Source organism: Cucumis sativus, chromosome 7, assembly GCF_000004075.3.
Source record: "Cucumis sativus cultivar 9930 chromosome 7, Cucumber_9930_V3, whole genome shotgun sequence".
Classification (NCBI taxonomy): Eukaryota; Viridiplantae; Streptophyta; class Magnoliopsida; order Cucurbitales; family Cucurbitaceae; genus Cucumis; species Cucumis sativus.
The window spans coordinates 10,547,488-10,570,112 of NC_026661.2; the positions used below are offsets into that span (position 1 = coordinate 10,547,488).

Sequence of the window (22,625 nt, forward strand, 5' to 3'; positions counted from 1 at the left end):
AAAGTAATTGGACAAATTAATAATAAGGAAGGAAAAAGAGGAGGAGATCGTGCAGGTGGGGCCCAGGCACAGAAATAAGAGAAAGATGAGAGAAGGAATATAAATAGGTTTTTTAGGTCTAGGGGAGGTAGGTTTTATTTTTATCCTGAAGTTGGCGGCTGCTTAGCCTAGAGGAATATCCAGTCTTTCCCTAGAGGAAGCTGGGTTTGTCTTCATTATTCCTTGTTTTTCTTGAATCTTTATGTTTTTCTGTACTCATTTTGGCTATATATAAATAAAGATAGCAGAGGGCTACCTCTATTTTTGGCCATTGTAAGGGAAAAATAGTGAAGTAAGCAAGTTGAATCCTTACAGCCTCTCACAGGAAAAAATCATATTGTGCGTACACACTCATAGAAAAGGGTGGATTTGTTACTTTTGTACAAAACTTGGTCATAAACAATCATTCTGCTATAAATGACTTGGTCATCCTCACAAATCCTTAAGAGGAAAAATGAGCTCTGCATCACCTAGTCCTCGAAACTATGCAAAATAGATATGCAAACTCAAAGAAGTTCAAAACAAATGTAGTGTTGTACTTACCTCCTTTAAGTCATCTACTAAAGAAGACTCTTACTTTGACAGTGGTAGTTTCCGTCATATGATTAGTGAGAAAAGTTATATCACCAACGTGAAATCAGTTAGCTTAGATAAAGTAACATTTGGTGATTTGGTGCCTGAGGGCTCACTACCAATCTAATTAGCATTAGTTAGTTCTTTGATCAAGGCTTAAATGTTCAATTTACTAAAGACAAATGCATTGTTACAAACGATGCAAACTCATCAATTATGAGCGTGTGTTCCTCTGACAACTGTTCTTTATGGTGTTCTAGTGGTGCCTCTCAGGTGTGTCATCTCTCACGTCATGATGAATCTACACTTTGACATAAACACATTGGCCAAATGCACATGACAGCTATTCAGAAGGTTTTGTCCAACAATGCCATTCTGGGTCTCCCCTTGTCCTTCAAAAGAGATAATTGTCTATCAGACTATAATGCCATTTTGGACCTCCCCTTGTTCTTCAAAAGAGATATTGTCTATCGGACTATCAAGCAGGCAAGCAAGTTCACGTGCCTCACAATCAGATGTCTCATACTGTTCACTAGTCATGTCCTTGAGTTGATCCACATGGACCTTATACGACCCATGCAAAACAAAAAGTTTTGAAGGAAAGAAATATGTCCCGGTATGTGTAGATGATTTCTCTTAGTACACCCGAGTCAAATTTCTTCGCAACAAATCAAAGACCTTTATGGCATTTCAAGAATTATGTCTTCAACTTCAGAATGAAAAGAACTCCAACTTTGCTTGTAGATGTTCTGATATCCATCTTGAGTTCTCAAATCCCGTCCCTTCGCAACAAATGACGTTCAAGAAATGAAGAACATAACCTTCAAGAGATGGTGTGTGCCACGATTCATGCCAAAGAAATTCCTTATTACTTCTAGGCAGAAGTGTTGAATTCCTTATTACTTCTAGGCAGAAGTGTTGAATTCCTTATTACTTCTAGGCAGAAGTGTTGAACAAAACATGTTATATCCATAATCATGCGTCTCTCTATCCTGACACTCTCAACACGAACTATGAAATATGAAGGGGGAAAAGCGCAATGTCAAATATATTTATCAAAAGATAGCAAAGTTACATCCTCAATGACAGAGAGACCAAAAGAAAACTAGACATCAAGTTTGATGAAGGAATTTTCCTTGTGCACTCATTGAATGGCAGAGCCTCAATAGGGTTACGTCTTTCAAAGTTGACAGTTCAAAACACGCCTCAATACGGTTGGCAAAAAAACCCGCGGGGGAGGGTCCCCACAGGCCTCGACCTGATCTTGTAATTATATAAGATCTTCATGTTTAATTTCATAAATTAAACATAAATATAATTTTAGTTAATATTATTTCACATGCACAACCAAACACAGCTATAAGATGGAAATTTCCTTAAATTTGTAAATAAAAACACAACTTTTTGTTCTCTCAAAATCTTATGCTTCTACAGGAATTTTGAGCCATATTACTTTCTTCAGGTAACACTCCCATGGTTATGATTAATTTAAGCCAACCATTTGAGAAGACAAAGCTGGGAAGCAAAACAATACATTATGAACAGGCTGCTGATAAAAATTAACTTCAAGCAAATCATAATTCATAACACAACATAAAGAAGCAATTACAAACAAAAGAATAAAAATCTCTGTAAAATGGTTTCATGTACTTGATTGATCTGGCAAGCGTTTCAAGTCCATCTCAACTTGATGTATTGTCCATTGCATATTATCAAGTTTCTGCAAAATAAAAATGAGTAAAACCGGTAATGAGCTTCCTCATTTTCAACAAAGAGGACGATGAAAGTGAATAACTGTTTTAAAGACATTATTACCATCACGATATCGTGGTATTGCCTTGCAATTGTGTCGAAATGAGGGTCTACGCCTTGATACTCACGGAGACGAGTAACCTATTGAAAATGTAAATGTAAACCATGTAGCATGAGCCAGCTAAGTCCAGAGTGAGGATATAAAATTAAGTAAAGTATGGTTTAGGGTCAAATTGCAAAAGGAGTAGAACAATAAGAGTACTACATAATTGCATACTTCATTTGTCCCTTTCTTGTGAGGGTTAACTGGAAAAATGATATCCATGGTTTGTCCCTTTGTTTCATTTTTATTATTATTCTTTGCTTTTATTTTTCAACACCGGAAGGGTCAGTGTGTGACGTGACACGGATCATGTTAAGAATGTGGCAACATTTTATTTTGCATGTTAACCCATTCTCAAGGCCCATTTCCTCCAATGAACTTATGTAAGAAAGCTTGTCTATTGACTAAATTGTCAGTGGGTATGATTAAAGAAATAAATGGGCGGTGCAGTTTATTCTATAAAAGGATGTTTTTGAAGGAAAAATACAAGTGGGCCATCATCCATTTTGCTGCTGAAGAAGAATTAAAACCGAGAGCATTGACGTTTTTATTCTTCAGTATTTTAGAGTGACAGTTAGCAAAATAAAGTTCAAAAGTACCTAGTTCAAAATACCTAGGTACTGGATTCAAATAGTTCTTGTTGGACTATTTGAGAAGAGAGATTTATTGGAGTGTTCGAGGGTTTCTTTTCAATCTTCATCATAGTAGAGTCTGCAGTTTCAGAATACTGGATATAGTCCCGAGCTTGGGGCAAACCAATATAATTTTCAGTGTTGTTCTCCTTTTTTCCTAAGTTTATTATTTACAATTCTATGATCGATTGCTTGTTTGGCTCTAATATGTGAAGTCGGAGTTAGAGGTATAATTTATTTTATTATGCATCTATTTATATCTTAGCATAAATTTTCAACAAATTAATTGAGGCCATGTCATGAATACAGATACATTGTAAGGTTTACTAATCAAATGGGACATGAATGTCATCAATAAACATAAGGTACATGATGGTGGCTGAAAAATAAAGCTCTGCTACGGCAGAAATCACAGAACCTTCCAAGCTAGGAGAAATCAGCTAATTGCTTTTATGAAGTCATTTGCCCAACCTATTTTCGAGGTGCTACTTGAAATTGATTTTTCAAAACACAGCTCTCTACAGTTATCCTCTATCACTCCATGTGTCAAGTTGAACATAGTTCAACTGACATATAAATGTGTTAATAATCAAAAGGTCTATGTTTCGGTCTCCTACGCCTTATTGTACTAAAAGCAATTATCCACTGTGGTTAGTTTGTCGCTAAACCCTCCAATATATTCCTGTTTCTTATCATATATGTATAGAGATAAAGAGGAGAGCAAGAGGGAATGAAAGAGAAAAACTTACTGCTTTGTTATAAGAAATAGAAGCTTCCTCCGTAGCTTCAACAAGATATTTTCTGTAACAAAGCACATTACGAATCATTTTTACCTTGAACAGAACATGCTGACCTGCCGTTTACTGAAAAGAATATACTTGACAAATACCTTATTTTATGAAGGGCTGGTATAGATTCCTGAGTGTAAGTTTCTAGCAAGAGAACGTGCTCTAATACACTGAAAAATGAGGTGCATAATTATGACAGAGGATGAGCTCATGAGCAAAGCATATTTAGAGAAATAGAATAGAATTTGCTAATGGTATTCAGCTTCAAAGAAGAGAAACGGGAGAAATGAAAAAGGAATTGCCACAATCTTTGTAAAGCTCAGGCTAGGCATGGCTAATCATTTCGATGAGTTGAGCCAATGTCACATGTTAGGGTGTGTATTGATTGGACATATATATAGAAAGTACAGACACTATTTCTTGTGGAGTCAGTGTTAGACACACTCCGACATGCACTCAACATGTGCTTCACACAAGAAAAATATTGTACGAATATCTAATTGTTTAACCAACACAAGGATCAAATGAGCATATAATTACAAACAGACCTCAGTTTTGCATTCATGGTCTCACACCTTTTGCACAGCCATGTTTTCTGGAGATCGTCCTACAAAAAATTTCAGTTCATCCAGGTTAATGTGTTAAAGTTGTGTTAAAGTCTCAAATCTACGAACGAAAATTAATAACCGAGACCATTCATGCGAAACCAATCATCCATTATGCTAGAAAATAAAGGCAATTACATATTTATGTTGATGCTGCAACTTCAAATCTTTGACAAGCTTTATTAGTACTCCCAATATCTGCTCAAGAACCTAGTTTTGAACAAATTATTAGACAATTCGTGCAATTAACCTCTGACAAAACGGATAGAGTAAAATGAACTTCCTGTCACATACATTGTAATATTCAGCGAACTTTCTGTCCGCCGAGTAAAGCTCTTGCCGTAAAGCTGCTTCTTCCCTTTCAATTTCTTCGATGATCAACTTAACCCTATTGATTGAAGTCTTATTGAGAAAACAAATTACTGGGTATAGAAAAACAAAACAAAATAAATACTGCCACAAAAGAGCCAACCAGACCTCTCAGGAAGCCGAGCACTAGAGCTATGATGCCCAGATGATGACTCTGCATGAATGCAAGGCCATAAGATATGCATCGTCTAATGAATTTATACTAAAACCAAAGTCCACAAAGTTTCATATTTCAAGATCATGTAGGTCGACACTCTTCACATTGATAAATGTGGTTGAAGTTTAAAAGATTAAAAAAAAAGATCGATAATTTTGTTAAACGGTAGAAAAGAGAACACAAGGTTTACATGGAAAACCCTAGAATATGGAGAAAAACTACCAGTCTCTTTCATTATTTCCACACACAATGAAAGTTACAAGCGAAGACAACTTTATAGGCTCTAGCAAGCCCGAGTAAAGTAAAATACTAAAATACCCTCATGGCTTTAAACTATCGACAAAGCCCCTTATTTCTAATGATTTTATCACGCAAATCACATAAATGTCAACTTTTTGACACATAGGATCGAGGAAATATGCCGGAATATCTGAAGCTAGAAAACGCATTACAAAAAAAGTATATATTATTATTATAAAAAAATTTAAATCACACTTGCACTGATAAAACATGCTTGCAGAATTGTAAAAAATGGAAAGGAATATAGACGACCTACCAATATCATCCATAATAAAAGCATCAGCTACTTTATCACATTTAGTCTTCAGACGAGCATCAATCTCACGAGAAAGAGCCATTTGATATTCAGCCATATCCTATAGTAACATAAGAACAAGTTGCAGATAATTTAGATCAGTGAAGTGTTTCATAAATTGAGAATAAAAATATTAGGTAGTTAAAAACTATCCAATAAGAATTTGGTATAAGAGCAAAGACTGCAAAAGGACCCAATTCAATAAAATCCAGAAGAAAAGAAAGAAATGTAAATGTAGTTGATAGTTTGATTCCTTCCACTCATTTCCACATAATAGATGCCATACCGTGGAAGGCGTATGATGGAGCTGTGTTTGCCATAAAAATGCAGGTGTAATTCCAAGAAAGCGATTGGGAACACCACCTACTCCAGGTTCTGCAGTATCAGTTGAGCTTACTGAAAGACTGTTGTTCACAATGCTTCCTGTACTGCTAGCACTTGCATAATTTGTTGAATTAGTGCTTGAACTGATTGTGACACCAGTGCTTGTACTATCAAGGGAACTTCGCGATAACTTCTCGATCTCTTCCTCATGGATTTCACCATCCTTTGATATAAGAGGAAGCCTCAATCTTTGAGATGCTTCAGCCACTACCATTCGGTGCTCAAGAGTCTCATAAACCTGAAACAAGGTTTGAAAGCTATAATTATAAGGAGTTCAGGCAATTCCAATAATCATAAGCTTTTTCCAGAATAGCTTGTTAGTTGTTACCTAAAAAATTAATATGTTCTTATGTATATACACAATATATTTATGAACATAAATATCCAAACTATTGCCCCAGAGACCCTGAATTTCTGAAAGGAGTTAAGATGCAAACTTAACACCACCAAGACAACGGAAGGCTAGTTAGTGACTTCCAGCCTGTGGCCTTTCATTACATTTCCTCAACAAACAATCATATTCCAGATACACTCAGTTTGAACACCCAAACAAAGAAAAAAAAACATATTGAACGTCATTTTAATGTAAAAGCTAAGAAAGAATCAAACTGAAACTCACTAATACTTTCAACTAAAGTAATAAACATGATTTTGCAAAGTAATTTTATAACCAACTATAGAAGCAAAACCATTTCAATAAGAACACAATCAAACTGTTAGAAAACAAGGTTATCAATACAGGTAAATTAGTTTATTAGTGAGTGACAGATTTGTCAGAAGGAAACTATGTTCATTCTGAATTGAAATGTTGTTAGATGGAGAAAGTGAGGAGTTTGAGAGGTAGGTAGATTTTGGGTTTCTGTGTCATCTTATACCGTGAAATGAAATGGTTCGTATCACAAACCTGCGGCGAATTCTTCAAGCCTAGCTGTGGATAAAGCGCCTGAACATCTCGAACTCCTCCAAGGTTCGCCATTGAAACAGCCTGCTGATACTCTTCCACCATTGCAATTGCTTCACAATAGATTGCCTACATGAAACCCACAACATCAACACTCAAAAGTAATCAACGGGTGCAGGTATGCAACCAGCTCAATAAATTTTAAAAATATCACAGAACCCAGAACTAGAGAATCAAAGTACCACCTACCATGGCTTCCAAATAACGCAACCTTTCCCTCGACATTTCTTCTCTCGCCTGCAAATTTCACAATAATTAGTGAAATTCAGAGCTTCAGTCCATTACACAATTAGGTCAATTTACTGAGCACTCCCAAACAGAAATCAAACATATTGCTCAATTCCACCTACATTTCCTCAGCGATCGATAAAACAAAGAAAACGAGTGGAAAGAAAGAGAGAAAGAGAAGTAAATGGAGTACGAGCTGTAGATCGTAGTGGGCAGGTTTGGAGACGAGAGACCCATCAGGAGCCAAGCAGTGGCGCTCCAACTGATCAATGACCTGCGTGACGTCAGTCGGGAGGTTTTGGCCTCCGCCTTGTAAGCTTTTCACCATTGAAGATGGGAGGATCAAAGCATATACCTCTCAGAGCCGTTCCCCGGTGAGCCGATGTAGCGAAATCCTCTTCCGACGGAGGGAGGAAATTTTCAAAAAAAATAACCCAAAAAACAAGAACACCTTTTTGCGTTGTAAAATACCATAAGTACCCCTACTTAAAAATATGAGTGTTCGAACTCGTTATGTCATTCACACTCCTCGCTTCCTCCTAACTTCGTCTTCCAACCTCCCTCAACTTTGACCCTCTTTTTCAAACTTGTCTAACTTTGTTTCTCTACATCCTGTAATCAATGTAAATTTCTCTACTAACATAAATAAGCATAGAATTGCCTTTCCCTTTAGGTTACTCATCTCCCAATTTACATTGCTCTTTTCCTCGACTTACATATTTTGCAAATTTAGTTCTAAGGAGGAAGTTCAAACGTAATGCCTCACTCTGAAGTTGGACATTCTACATTCGATCTCCCTTCTGTTCCACCGTTGAATTTGTCCTGCTTTTTCTTTAAATCCATTTGCAAATACTCTTAACATTTTGGTGAGTGTATTTACTATTTCGTGGCACATGCTATTTTTCGTTTGGGTTTGTTAAACTGAATATGGCAGACATTTTTTGGTTTCAGTGTGTTCTGTGTGGTTTTGGGGTTGAAGATTGGATGAGAATGATAGTTAGTAAGCGATGCATAGGGATTGATATTAGAGAGATAGAGTAAAATTAGAGTGACATCCAAAAGAGCTCTGTCTATTTTCAAAATGGGAGGGAGATGTCACTAGGGTTTAGGGTCTCTAGTCTATTTTCTATTTTCTAACCTCGTCCTCTGTCTATTTTCTATTTTAGAAAAGAGTGCAACCCGCCACCAGAAGAAAATCTATCTATTATGACAATATATCTCACAAAATTGGAGGGAGAGAAAAAACTGTCACAAAATAGAAAATATTGTGTTTTTAGCGGAAAAAGACGGAATTTTTCGGATAATACTTCCCCCGACAGTTATTTAATGTCATAGAATGTTACCATTAAAAAATTTATTATTTTATATTTAAAAATTTTATTATTTTATATTTAAAAAATTAAAATTACAACTTTATATTTTAAAAAAGCACAATTTCCCCTTCTAAACCCTTAATTTTTTCCCAATTGCTTCCTCTCATCTGCGTTTCTCCCCTAAATTTTCCTCATTCCTCTTGTGCGCGTTTCTTCCCATTCCGGCCATCTTAAGTCTCGTTGCCACCACTTCCCTCCTCGTGCCCGTCCGTCCAAACCTCCTCCTCCTCGTCACCAACACCCTGTCGCCACCACCCCGTCTTCTCCAAACCTCCGCAATCAACTTGAAGCTTCAAATCGTGGACATCGGTCGTCACCCCTCCGCCGGTAAGCTTCTCTTCGTTATCTCTTTCTCTCTCTCTATGAAGTTCTTCTTTGTTGTGGTTACAACAACTCCATGTGATTGTTTTGTGAGTTTCAGTTCTTTCCAATTTCTTTTTTCTAATCGTTGAATTTTTGTTATGTCTTTAATTCATTCTTGCAACTACATGGTATTATTTTGTGAATTTGAGTTATGCCCAATTTCTCTTTTCTAGTTGTGGATTTCTCTTGAATTTTAATTTATGGCAGTGTACTGTGGTACAATCTAAAATTGTTCTAATTTCCTGTTCTTTAGTTATTTCAACAATTAAATTCAATGATTTTGTAGGATGGAATTGTTATGTTCCAAAATGGGAACTAATTAGACAAAATACTAGTTGCTGGGAAAACAAAATTGATTAGATCATTTTTCTATTTAGTATTCACATGGGAAAAGGCTTCGTCTGTAGGAAAATACCCCAAATGAAGGCTTGTTGTTGATTAGATTAGATCATTTTTCTTGTTGATGTCTTGTTTCTCCGTCCTTAGTATACAATATATTATGTTTTGATTACTTTTAAAATATATCTATCCATCAAATCTTATTTAGAAGTTTTTTTACAGACTTTTGATCTTCCTATATGTTTGGTATTAATTTAATTAACATGCTTTCCGATACAAAATCAACTATCAAGGAAAGAGGTAACTCATACCTGTTATAAGAACATTTCTTGATTTTTCAATGAGTTGGAATTTAAAATTTGATTTAAAAGCATTGTGCTTTCAGGGGGAGCCACCATGTTGCTGACTGATTTAGAAGAATTGTGATTTAAAATTATCCTTATTTCTAATGCCACCATGTTGCTGGACTAAAAGAAACATAATAAATCACTTGTTTATATAAGATAAATCATTTGTTGGACTAAGGATTTTGCTCGGACCCTCTTCATTTACTAGGTACTTTTCTCTCTGTCTTTCAAAGCTATTAAACACTCAAAGTTAGCCACTGAATCCTCCAATGATATCAACTTTAGAAATCATAGCTACAAATTCATCTTCTACCAGGTTCGTCTACACAGTAGGAGGATTTCTGTTTCTACAATTTCTAGCTAAGTGTCTAGGCTTATTACAGTTATAACAAATAATTGGTACCATACTTTTGGACTGGGGGTTGTTCTATTTGTTGGATCCACGTTTCATATTGTTTTCTTTCAGCTTCAAATCCGGTTTCAAAACTACAATAGGCTTCTTTCTGAGAATCGCGTTCACCTCTTCCTTTTGATCATTCTTTCTTGCTTCCTCCTCTATCCTTAGTCTTATGATAAGACTTTTCAGCGAGAACTCCTTGGTTTTGTGCCTTAAAGCGTTCTTGAAATCCTTCGACATAGGAGGTAATTTATCAATAATAACCGCAACTTGAAATTGGTCGTCTAGAGTCATACCTTCACTGATAATTTCATGTGCTATTTTTTGGATCTCATGTGATTGAGCCTCCATGGATCTGTCATCGGTCATTTGGTATCGTAGGTATCAACTCACTGCATACTTTTTCGACCTCACTTCCTCAGTATCATACTTCTTTTGTAATGCATCCCAGACCTTTTTCGCAATTGACATCGTATTGTAATAGTCATATAACTCATCAGTAAGTCCATTAAGAATTAGATTTTTACAAATGAAATCAATTTCTTTTCATGTTGCTTGATCCTTGATTTGTTCCTCAGTAGGATTCGTCTCTGGAATAGTTGGCTTCTCTGTGGTACAAACGGTAGCAACCCTCTTCATTTTGAGAAAAAAAAAAGAATTTTTTCTTTCCACCTTTTGAAGTGTGCTCCTTTTAAAACGAAACATGCAATTGAGATCAGAAGACATTAGTTCGAATTAGAATGATCTAGTCATCGCAATAGATCAAATCGTCTTAAAATTGTTGTTGCACTACGGTCTTTAACCCACGTCTCGGTCAATTCAGCAAACTATATCACGCACAAATTAGAACAGTAACAACAAACATAATAGGACTAGATCAGAAATTGCAAAACAAAAACGAAGTTAGTATATGACTGTGTCGCGAAACACACTCTCATTAAGACGTTTTGCGGCTCTGCTCTCGATTGTGCAAATAGATAGTAGCCACGTTGTCCTCAGGATAAAACAACCTCTCGTCTTCAACTCATTTTGCACGATAATCAACTGACAAACAAAATCACTCAACGATAGACACAATTTTGCTCGAGAACTTTTCAGAGAGAATAGGAAAAAGTATAGAATGAATTTTTTTGTTTATTTAAGAATGAGAGGAAGCTGATAACGTGCAGTAATGATTGTTATTATAACTCTTTCTATTAGAATAATGAGGTCAAACTGCATAAGAAGATGATCAGAACGTGTGACTTATGTTGTAAACGCATAAGTATTTAGAAAGATAGCTTACATAAATGTCATTCCTGTTTGACGCGGTTATCATGTTTAAACATAGGACAAGTGGGGGAAAGAAGAAAGGAAAAGATCATACAAGACATATCACGCAAAGGCTACGCGATGGATCTAGCTTGGAGGTTAACAAACCCAGAGAAGAAACCAACACATCACGCGAGGAAAGCTCACAAAAAGATAAGGATGTTAGTTGGGATGACGTGACCTCAGTGGCCAGATGTTAGCACTAACAAACTCAGAGGAATAGAAGTTTTCCACCGAAAAGCAGCCTATACAAGCATTTCGTCTTCACCAACAGGAGGAGGCCCCGACAGATCAAAGAAGGTTTGGATAGACCTTAAGAGAGTTGGAGTGAGCTACCTGAAGAGTGTATAGCCGTGATGAAGAAGAAGACTATTTATGTTGATTTCCTAACTTGTAACAGTGATTCATTTTCATTGTCTTCCATTTTATTCTTTCATTTATATTGTATACTTCATATGGTACATATTGTTATTAGGTTAACTAACCTATGTTCTTTGATATATTTATGTAAACATAGACGTTCAATCTGTCATTTCTCCTCTTCTACAAGTCAACGTGTTATCAATGAAAACCACATTCATAATGAAAAAGAAATCACACCTAACCAATGCAAATTTTAAAATTCTCAATTAAAATTTGAGATGGCCCTGATACTAATTGAGGGGATAAAAGTCCTATGGCAGCGAAAAATTTTACGTACGGAATCATTCCTCACATTAATTTGAAAACCTTAAAATACCAGTACATTGGCAAAAATTTAGAATCAAAATTCTAAATTCTAAATAAAAGATAGAGAGAACTTACTTTTCTTAACGTCTCTTAATCTGCAAACCACTGAATTTGGACACCACTTGTAAGAGATCTTCCTATCCTACACTGAATTTGGACACCACTTGTAAGAGATCTTCCTATCCTCTAGGATGAGATTAGTTTGTGGGAACCAATTGGGATGAGAAAAAGTTTAGAGATAGTTGAGTGACTCTTTTCTTTTTGTAGAGCAAAAGCCTTGAATTTCTTTTCTTAGTGAATTCGTTAAAGTAAGTTGTTTTCTTCTAGATATTTATAACTCTCTTTCCTTCCTAGAATAAGAAAATGAGTAAGAGAGAATCATGATATTCTATTCTCAAATCAACTAATTAATTAACAATTAATTAATTAATTATTAATTAATTTTTCATTCAAATCTTATTTGAATGAATATCTGTGCAATATTTTATAAATTTAATTAAATCAAACTAAAATATTGATTAATTCACAAACTAATTAGTAGCTAAATTAAATATCTTAAATTTAATTAAATCAAACTAAATTATTAATTAATTGTTCAACTAATTAATAGCTAAATTAAATATATTATATTTAACTTAAATTAAATTTGAATCATATTCAAATATAAGTTTCTCTCATAACCAATAATTTTAATATGAATTCAATTCACATTAAATTAATATTTGAACTCATTCAAATATTTTATCTCTCATAAATTAATTTTGAAGCATATCCAAAATTAACTTTATATTATAATGTATCACTATAAATTAAACTAATTTCCAAAGTAAATTTGAACATTTCAAATTACAACCAATATGAATAAGTCTCATTACCCTTTACGAGCTAGGAAGAGGACCTAATAGATCTACAAATCAAATCCTACAACGATCTGAGATTAATTGGCTAAACTCATTAACCACATTAATCAATATTCTTTAACTGTGTGTACATTCCACTAAAGATTCATAGCTGAACTTTTCTCATTGTAGATATATTTATGTGTCCACGAATATAAACAAATAACAGTAAGTTAGTCCTTCACGAGTATTCGTAACACTAGCTAGGTCAATTTACTATTTTACCCATGGGTTATCTCTAATTCTTAAATATTAGTGCTCCTCTAATGAACAACCTATTTATGGTCCTACCAATAAACATAAATCCCTCTCGTGTCATAGAGAGGGTATGACCTTTTGTTCAAGACCTGGAGACATCATTTAATGAAATACTCATCTACTTACCCTAAAGAAGGAAATGAGTGAATTCCATCTTGTGCAATTATGTTTCCAGCTCTCCACTCGGTCTTGTCTCCAAAATGATAAGCTTATTGAGTCGGCAATCTGACCACTCTCACCTGTACAAATCAAAGGACAATTACTTGCAAACAAGAGTTCATAACACACTTAGAATTAAGACTAAGTTACCTAAGTCATCCTAGTGAAATAGAAACCTAACTAGTTAATGAAGTTACATCTAGTGGTTACTATTTCGTGGTCCGATCTTATGCAAACTCATTGTATAGGATACCTTCACTCACATGTCAACTACACGAACGCATTAAATTATTGTGTTTGTATCAAATACAAAGTGAGACGTATCCATAGTGTTACCAGGATAAGGTACCCAACCTTATCCCTATAGTATAGACCCTTTAAGTTGATCTTGAACATTGATCCCTGTATGTCTCTATATATTGTTCAAGACTCATTAAACAACTTAGAATGTTAGTTTACTGGATTTGAGTTATTAAGACAAAACTAATAATATAATCAATAACAATTATTACAATAATAACACTTTATTAATAACAGTCAATGAATTATATTTACAATCTACGAGTTTTAGGACATAAATCCCAACAATTTTGAGTTTGTGTGTTTTCAAATTTTAGGCTACTTCGATAATGATTTCGTTTTTACATCTATATGTTTTCAAATTTATGTTTGTTTTCTTCTAATTCTTCAATTATAGTTTACATTTATGAAAGAAAATATATGATCTTTTAATTAAATTTCTGAAAACAAAAACAACTTTTTTGGAAACAATTTTTTTTATCATTATGGTAATCATTTTTTTTAAACCAAGTCTATTTACTTTCATTTTCTTACCATGGTTTGCATCAATGTTAAAGACGAGTTTCATTCTTAACCAAATTCCAAAACAATAAACTACTTTTTTAGTTTTCAAATTTTTACTTGGTTTTAAAACAAATATCAAAGTAAGAACTTTGGAGGTAGAAAAGTTATCTGTAGGCTTAATTTTTAAAAACCAAGAACCAAACTAATTGTTTGGGTCGTAGATTCATCAACCCAAATAACCTTCATTGGGTTGGACCAGGGTTACTCATTCATTTGTTTATTTTTGGTTCTAAAAATTTGATTGAATTATTTTCATATATCGAATTAAGGATAAAACATAATTTCAAAAAAATTATTTCAAATGACAAAACTCCTGAAAATATTAAAATAAATATAATCAAAGTTACAAGACCTATCGATAATAAATATTGATAGACATTGATAGACTTATTCTCTGAAATTTTGCTATATTTGTAAATATTTTGATTCATTTTGTTATATTTGAAAACAATCCGATAGAAAATTTACTTTTCAAAATTTTTTTTTGGAAGAGTTGGAGGAGAATAAATTATTCTAAAAAATGAAATTTAAGTAAAAATAAAAAATATGTATATATAATCATATCCTAAAGTAAAAATATATACCTTACAAATTAATAAAATAGCACAAATTGGGTTGACATATTTTAGGTAGACCCACTGTTCACGAACAAACCCAATCCTTTAAGAAATTATTTATCTAAATGAGTTAATAACCTCACCTAAACCACAATTTCAATTGAGTTGATTGATTTGTTTGAATCAAGTTTTTCGAACCATACTTCTTTACCACCGATAATTAGCATAACCTTTAGTTAGATTTTTCATTACCAACCATAGCTTTACTAAAAAATTAGTTTATTAAGATGATGATTTTTTGGAATGAGTCGAATATGAATATAAAGTTTGATTTTTAAGAAGGAATGAAATAAAACAAAATGTCCACGGTTAGTTTTATTAAGGAGAATTTTTAAAATAGTAGATTTTACAAAATATTTACAACCTATAGTAAATTCTATCACTTATATATGTTATTGATATGCTATAGTCATTGAAGACTATGAGTTGATAAAATTCAAAAATTAAAATTTTAAAATTTTGGTATAAGTCGTAAATATTTTAATTTATTTTGGGATTTGTTTAAAATAATAAATAAATAAATTTGTAATGTTTCCTTTCCTCCGTCGTCGCTATAACTTGATTGTTCATTACCACCGTCAATGTCTTTTTCTCTCTTCTTCGTTTTTTCTCATTTCTTCTCGTTTCCCTAATCCCCTAATTTCATGGAAACAATCGAAGAACCCAATATCATTGCGAAAACTTTTCTAAAACTTGATTTGAATCAGAAATCCAGTTCCCACCCTACTTATTCTAATACCTTCGTTAAATCTGCGTCTCTCGATTTGGATCAGAATTCCTGTTTCAAGCCTACTGCATCTCAATTCTCCGGTTAATCCCCTCTCTTTCTCACTCCTTCTATCGACTTTGAAATCGCAACTTGAGGGAATTATTGGGTTTTCTTTGTTTCTTCTAATGATTTGGATTTCAATTGATTGGTTCTCAATTTTTGGAGAAAACAAGTAATGTTTTCAGCCCTAATTTGGGGAACCAATTTGCTTACTTTCTGGCGTTTGCGTGTTGTACACATATGTTTTGTTTTGCACTCGTGTGATTCGAGTTCTTGTTTTGGATACAGGAACAGGATTGGCCTTTGAAAGGAAGAAACCTCCAAATTTAGTCAGTTTGTGCGTTGGGGTTATTGGCAAGCATTTGGAAGATATAATTCCCGACTTAGATGTGATTAGTGCCAACTTTCCGTCAGATGTAAAGGTTGGTTTGGTTTGGAATTTGTTCTTTATGTTCAACTAACTCGACCAAATTGAATTAATTTAAGTCCATTTTGTTGAACTTTTAGATTTCTCCTTGCACTCTTGAACGTTATTTGGATTTGGGTAGATGAATTTAGTTCAGAAAGAGGCCATTTTGTGTTCTGCTGAGAAAATATGATTAACTAACTTATATTTGATTAAGAAAAAAATATGGTTTAGTTGTATAGCCATTTCTATATATCGATGCTGTTCTCAGCTTCATGTTTTGACTGGAATTCATAACATCAATATTCCATGCCATTAATGTGTTAAATGCAATTATGCAACAGTAGAATTTATGTTGGGCTGATAAGTCTAACATTTTTTAAACACCAACTATCCACCAGTTGACTGGAATAGATAAGTTCTAGTTTTACTTTTAACTTTTACGACCTTACATGAACCGGTTATACTCTGTAGGTTGTTCAATGGTGTGGTATCCTTGAGTTCAATAGATAAGGTTAAGTATTGAGAAATTTTTAAATGTACATTGGACAAAATTTATACAAATTTAAATGTATAGTGGCAAAAATTATGATTTGACGAAGAAATATTTCAAGAGCTTTTGTATGTAGTACTTCCTTCTTCTCTTATGAGGCTTGGGTTATTCCAATCTATTATGCTGTAATTGTATACTGTTAATAGAAAACTTGTCATTTGATGTGTGTTCTTTATTTGTTTTCTGAAATTATAGCAATCTATAGCAGCAATTGCACGAAGAAGAGAGTTACTGAACGATGATGTTATTATCTCCCTAGTAGATAGTTCGTGGGAAACCCTGGATGTTTCTGGTTCAGAAGTTTCTGATTTTGGGTTAGCAGAAATTGGCAAGACATGCAAATCTCTTAGAGCTGTGGATATTAGGTATGCAGGACACAAGTTCTGTTGATGAACGAACTTCTTTAATGTTTTCTTTATTTTCTGTTGCTGATTAGCATACTTGAAGTTTTTATATTTCTTCACTATGTTGACCTAGCAAGGTTCTACCTTTTAGTTGCAAATTCACCATTTGTTTTATTTTGAGTATCTTTTGATTAAGAAAAGTTTTAATGCAGTCGATGCAACAAGATAACAGCTGCTGGTGTTTCTGAGCTCGTTCAGCATTGTTGTTCCTTGGAAACACTACGTTGCGGGTAAGTACCTACTCCCCTGCCACTGATACACTTTTGATATATATATTATTGGTTTTCTTACATCTATTTGATATGCTAGTTCCGAGAATTCATAGATAGTTTACTGCCAAGATGTTGCTATCAATTCCACTTATTTTTCAAAGTATCTTCAAGGAAAACTTAACAAAATTCCAGTTTCATATGATATATTGATGTCTTATTCGTCTATAATAATACGTAGAGCTAAGGGTCCAAGGCTTTGTTTACTTAATGATTAGAACACAAGCTTGTTGATTTCCTAATTTTGTGTGTGCTGTCATTCTGGCTCATAACAGGATATGTATATGTATGTAGTTTGTGTTTTGACTAGTAGTAATAACCTCATAACAGGATATGAACAAAAATGTTGCAGAGGGTGTCCGAGAAGTGATTACACGGCACGAAGGTCCTTGGATATTTTTAAACCAAGGCTGGATGATATAGAAGGAGATTCATGGGAGGAGCTTGATACAGCTGAAATTGCCAATGGGGCACAATCCCTTCGGTGGTTGGTCTGGGTAGGGTGTCTTCTATGATCTATCCCCAATTTTGTATTTATTTTCATTATTTTCCTGCTTTCCTTTTTGGATAAAGAAAAATTACATCATTCTCTTAGGAAGTATAAGAAAGTTTGTTGATTAGGGATCATATGGTTAGATAGGTGAGTACTTCTATCATTTTGCCAAGTGCTGTCTGTGATCTATTTGTAAGGGTGAAATGTCTACTTTCCTGAAAATGTGCCTCAAGTGTAGGTTCAATGACGTATCTGGCATTTCGACAGCAAGTGAAATACAAATTCCAGTTCTTTTTTACTTCATGGTGGTCGTAGAAGTGGGATAATCTTGCATCCTTGAAAGAGTCCCACCAATTCTAATCGTTCATGCTTTCTTTTTCACTTCCTGCAGCCAAAAGTAGATAAAGATTCCTTGGAGATTTTCTCCACAGAATGCCCGCGCATTACAATAAACCCAAAGCCATCGCCTTTCGGTTTCAGGGGGAAGCAAGTTCCAGGGGAAGCATTGCCAAACATTGCATTAGATGAACACACCATAGTTGATATTGATCCCAAAACATGGGCAGTGGGCAGATCCACAGCAAGGGCCCCAATTTCTCCATCAAACACCTCAGAGTTGTCTTTAGCTGAGAAATTCAGACTTGCATTTGTGGAAAGGGACACTCGGTTAGCTCCAAAACGAGCTAAAAATGCAAGGCAACATCAAAGGCGTGCGGAGAGGGAGTGGATGACGACGAGTACAAGAGCCAAGGCACTGGCTTTGGCCTCTCAAGCAAGTAAAAGTTTGCAGAGTCGTACTTAGCTATTAGCTACTACTGTTTCTCTTTAAGATTTCATTATCAATAACATACAAGGTTTGACCTCTTCATCGATTCTATACCATTATGAGATCGGGTTTTAAGATTGATAAATGTATTATTACCATAGAAAAAGTAATTTCTAAAGTATCTGGCTCTTTTTCTTGAATAGGCTTGCCTATGCTCTATCATTTGAGAATTGTACATACATGTATGTAGTTGGAGATGGGAAGCAGGATATAAGTAGAGATAAAGACGAGGAGCTATACGTCAATATAAATGGTTCAATCTATCATAATTGGTAGAACTTTATAATATCATGAAATTAAGTTATACTAAAGCAAGTCAGTGAAAGTACTTTTGTCAGACATTTTAAAATATTGTAACGAAGCAGAAAACTAAATTTAGAAAGGGCTTCTCAGTTTATGAATGCGTTGGATAATTGCGTTTGTATTCATAGTGTTACCAAGATAAGGTACCCAACTTAGACCCTTTAAGTGGATCTCGAACATTGATCCTTGCATGTCTTTACGTATTGTTTAAGACTCATCAAATAGTTCAGGATGTTAATTTATTGGATTTGGGTTATTAAGACAAAACTAATAATATAACCAATAAACAATCATTACAATAATAATACTTTATTAACAACGATAAATGAATAATATTTATAATCAACAAATTTTAGGACTTATTAGTGAAAATAGAATACTATAATCTTGAATCTAATAAACCAAGGTCTCGAAGCTATCTAGTGTACACTTGGAATTTATATAGAGACATATATGTAGATCAAGTTCAAGTATATAGCCCAAATGATATATAGTGTATGAATAAGGTTGAGGGTCTTATTCGCCTTATTACGGGGACACTAGATGCAGCCCACTTTGTAATCAGGACAATGTGATCCGGAACCGTTCATGTAGAGAATTGGAAGTGAGAACATTCTATGTAAAGAGTCTACCTAAGATTGGAACTATGAAATAAAGTCACTTGAAGTTATAACACCGTTGACTACATAAAACTAACTATTTTGACTATTCAACCTAGGTAACTTAATCTTAATCTTGAGCTAACTATGAACTTCTGTTCAAATGAAATTATCCTTAGATTTGCATAAGTGAGGGCAACTCAACAGTGTTGACCCAATAAGCCTTCCATTTCAGAGGTAAAACCGGGTGGATGACTAAGGACATAGGGGTGCAAAACGAAATTCACTCCTACCCGCTTTAGGGTTGGTAGATAGGTTGCACCCTCTCATTAACCCGAGAGGGATTCTGTTTATAGGTTGGACCTAAAACCAATTGTTCAATTAGTGAATCAATGGAACTTAAAGAGCAAGACGTAATTCAAGGGTAAAATGATATGTTGACCCAGCCGAGTTTACTAACAATCTATGAATGATTAACTTACTAATCATGCATCAATTGGTATTTTAATTTTAAAACAAAAATTAAGGCTATAAACATAATTTCACATTTATTTGTTTATATGTTTTTCAAATCAAAGCTAAAATTTGAAAATTAAAACAAATAGTTTTATTAATCTCATTCTTTTTTTTTTTTAATTAGCTATGAATTCAAATTCTTACCTAACGCAAATGTAAGAAAATTTTAAAAAACAAGTATATACATTTGAAAACCAAATAATTATAAAAAAAAATATCTAAATGATTATTAAATATACCACAAAATGTTGAAGTTTTCTCCATAAATTATTAAACTAACAACAAAAATAGATTCATTAACAACTATTAGTAAACTCATAAATTACCCAAAAAAAAAAGGTTAAAATTTAAAAAACATCCTTACACTATGGGGTTATTTATTATACCTTGAGGTATTTAATTGAGGCACACTTGATGTAGACTAACCAATCACTCATTTCTTTGAGATTTTAAGTATAAGAGTTGGTGTTTCCGATTATTATTTAACCTAGAGTCTATGGTAGAATTACTATTTAAATCATTAATTTGGTTATAGTGTATACTATTTGTTAATCATTCTCTCTCTTTCTATTTTTGTAACAATGTTTATTTGTTATTGTCGAAACTAAAATAGATTACACTCCAAACACAAAACATTATAACATACCGAGAAACTTATAGATTAAAATAATAATTAATTATAATAACCAACTCAACGTTTCAGTTACCTCTCAAATATTAAAAAGTTAAGTTTGAAGTTTGTTTCAAAACTTATAGATTTTTATATTAAATTTGTCGGTGAAGAAATCATGTTAATTACAAATGCAAACATCGTAAAAACATAAATACACTTTAAGACCTCAATTTTCTATTGTTCATTTTTCATAATTTTAATTAAACTCCTAATTGACTTTGACCGAACAACTTTTAAACATGAAAGTTTTCTAACTTAATTAAAAGGATAATACTAAATTTTTTATCGATGGTTTTGCATTTACATATAGATTCGATATTTACGAGGAATGAAATTAATATTTTTTATTATATCATATAAAAATGTTCAAACATAAAAGAAGAAGTATTATAATGTTTGTAATATAGTATAAGTTATGAACGTGTTTACTTTATTTGAAAATAATATTTGTTAATTTACTAATTAAAATTTAATTTAAAAATATTTTAGTTGAGTAATTTTTGGAGAATATGAATGAAAAGCATATGTTGTAGCAAAATTTGTATAAAATAAAGATATGAAAATGAATTTGATTACATAGAAAAAAAGAAAGATTGTTTGATTGTTTGATTGTATGAAGGCTGGACAGAATCCAATTGTTAACCTTCGTCGGCCGCCAGCTGAAGAAGAATTTTAAACTCAAAGAAACTCACAAAAATAATAATAACGAAGGAATCTTTCCTTGTCATCATTACACATTTCTTTTTCACTTCAACGTTCAACTAATATATATATATATATATATATATATATATATATATATATATATATATATATATATAGCGTTTCTTTAAAAATAGAAAATAATAATAATACAACAAATCCTTTGCACCCCATTTCTTTAAAAAAAATAATTATTAAACTTTACTTTTCTAGAGGGCAAATATTTATTTTCTATTTTTAAAATGTTTTCTAAATAAATATTGACTATATTACAATACATAATCACATGCATAAACTTTGTTAATCTTTATTTTAAAAAAAACAAAAACAAAAAAGGCCGTCTCTTTTTTTCCATTTTTTTTTTAAATTTACAATTATAATATATTATCAAAAACAATAAAATGGACAAAATACTTCTACTAAAATTCATTTTTGTATTTTAGTGTAATCCGCTTAGTGGTTATTCATAAACGGTAAAAAATTAGAGGGAAAAAAAAAAGTGAAAAGGTAAAGATAAAAAGCAATTTTGTTTATGAAATGTTAAGGATATTAATGAGACCATATTAAAGGTTTTATTTTTAAGATAGTATGAAAATCTGTAAAGTTTAGTATATTTTAACCTTACAAAATTTCACTCTAACAATGATATTAAAACATTTGTGACGCAATTAATAGTACAACATTTAAAAAAAGTATAAAGATAATTTCTAAAATGTAAAGGAAAAAATGATTAGATAAAAGCTATTGTATATTTTAATTATCTATATAACAATTTAATGCAAAAACAAAAATTGAAAGAGACTACATGCACTCAACAATAATTATATATATATATATATAAATAAAAGGTGGTAATGTCTTTATAATATTTAAATGATTTGGAAGGATATAAAAAATGTGAATCATATAGTATAGTGTAAGAAGTAGATATATTATAGAGAAAAACAATAGTGTGGGTTAATAATTTAGTGAGGGCAACAAAATTGGAAAGAAATAGAGATTGTAAAGATGTGTATGTTGGGGGAAGACGTCTAAATGGGTTGAATGACGGCTCACCCCAAATTTTAACATGTGCTTATTTTTGCTCCTTTTCCACTTTAACCTTTACCCCAAAATTCCTTATCAACCCCCCAAATTAATGTATTTAATATGTACATTATAATATGCTCTTTTCTTTTCTTTTTTTAATCTTTTAACATTAGTGTTCTCTTTTAACTTCTTTTCATTAATTATTTTGATTCCCCTCTGCATGACAACTTTGACAAAACCT

General features: G+C 32.9%; 2 protein-coding genes and 1 long non-coding RNA gene across 3 annotated transcripts; 2 read left to right on the top strand and 1 right to left on the bottom strand.

Moving 5' to 3' along the window:
* Positions 1 to 1,970: 1,970 nt before the first annotated feature.
* On the bottom strand, positions 1,971 to 7,663 carry LOC101203307 (AUGMIN subunit 4). Its single transcript, XM_031888987.1, has 14 exons — positions 7,380 to 7,663; positions 7,148 to 7,195; positions 6,902 to 7,027; positions 5,900 to 6,235; positions 5,575 to 5,674; positions 4,970 to 5,015; positions 4,787 to 4,880; positions 4,631 to 4,702; positions 4,436 to 4,494; positions 3,989 to 4,057; positions 3,849 to 3,900; positions 2,428 to 2,505; positions 2,263 to 2,332; positions 1,971 to 2,127 (listed from the first exon to the last, which is right to left on the bottom strand). The coding sequence occupies exons 1-14, from the start codon at positions 7,512 to 7,514 to the stop codon at positions 2,096 to 2,098; spliced, it is 1,317 nt and encodes a 438-aa protein (XP_031744847.1). The 5' UTR covers positions 7,515 to 7,663; the 3' UTR covers positions 1,971 to 2,095.
* Positions 7,664 to 7,810: 147 nt separating this feature from the next.
* On the top strand, positions 7,811 to 11,848 carry LOC105436117. The gene is made up of 2 exons (XR_970045.2): positions 7,811 to 8,886; positions 11,336 to 11,848. It is a non-coding gene; the product is annotated as an uncharacterized LOC105436117 (long non-coding RNA).
* A 3,534-nt stretch (positions 11,849 to 15,382) lies between these two features.
* LOC101203553 lies at positions 15,383 to 18,702 on the top strand. Its single transcript, XM_004139741.2, has 6 exons — positions 15,383 to 15,652; positions 15,900 to 16,033; positions 16,766 to 16,935; positions 17,127 to 17,204; positions 17,596 to 17,740; positions 18,128 to 18,702. Exons 1-6 carry the CDS (start codon positions 15,487 to 15,489, stop codon positions 18,536 to 18,538), a joined length of 1,104 nt encoding a protein of 367 aa, XP_004139789.1. The 5' UTR covers positions 15,383 to 15,486; the 3' UTR covers positions 18,539 to 18,702.
* Positions 18,703 to 22,625: the final 3,923 nt, after the last annotated feature.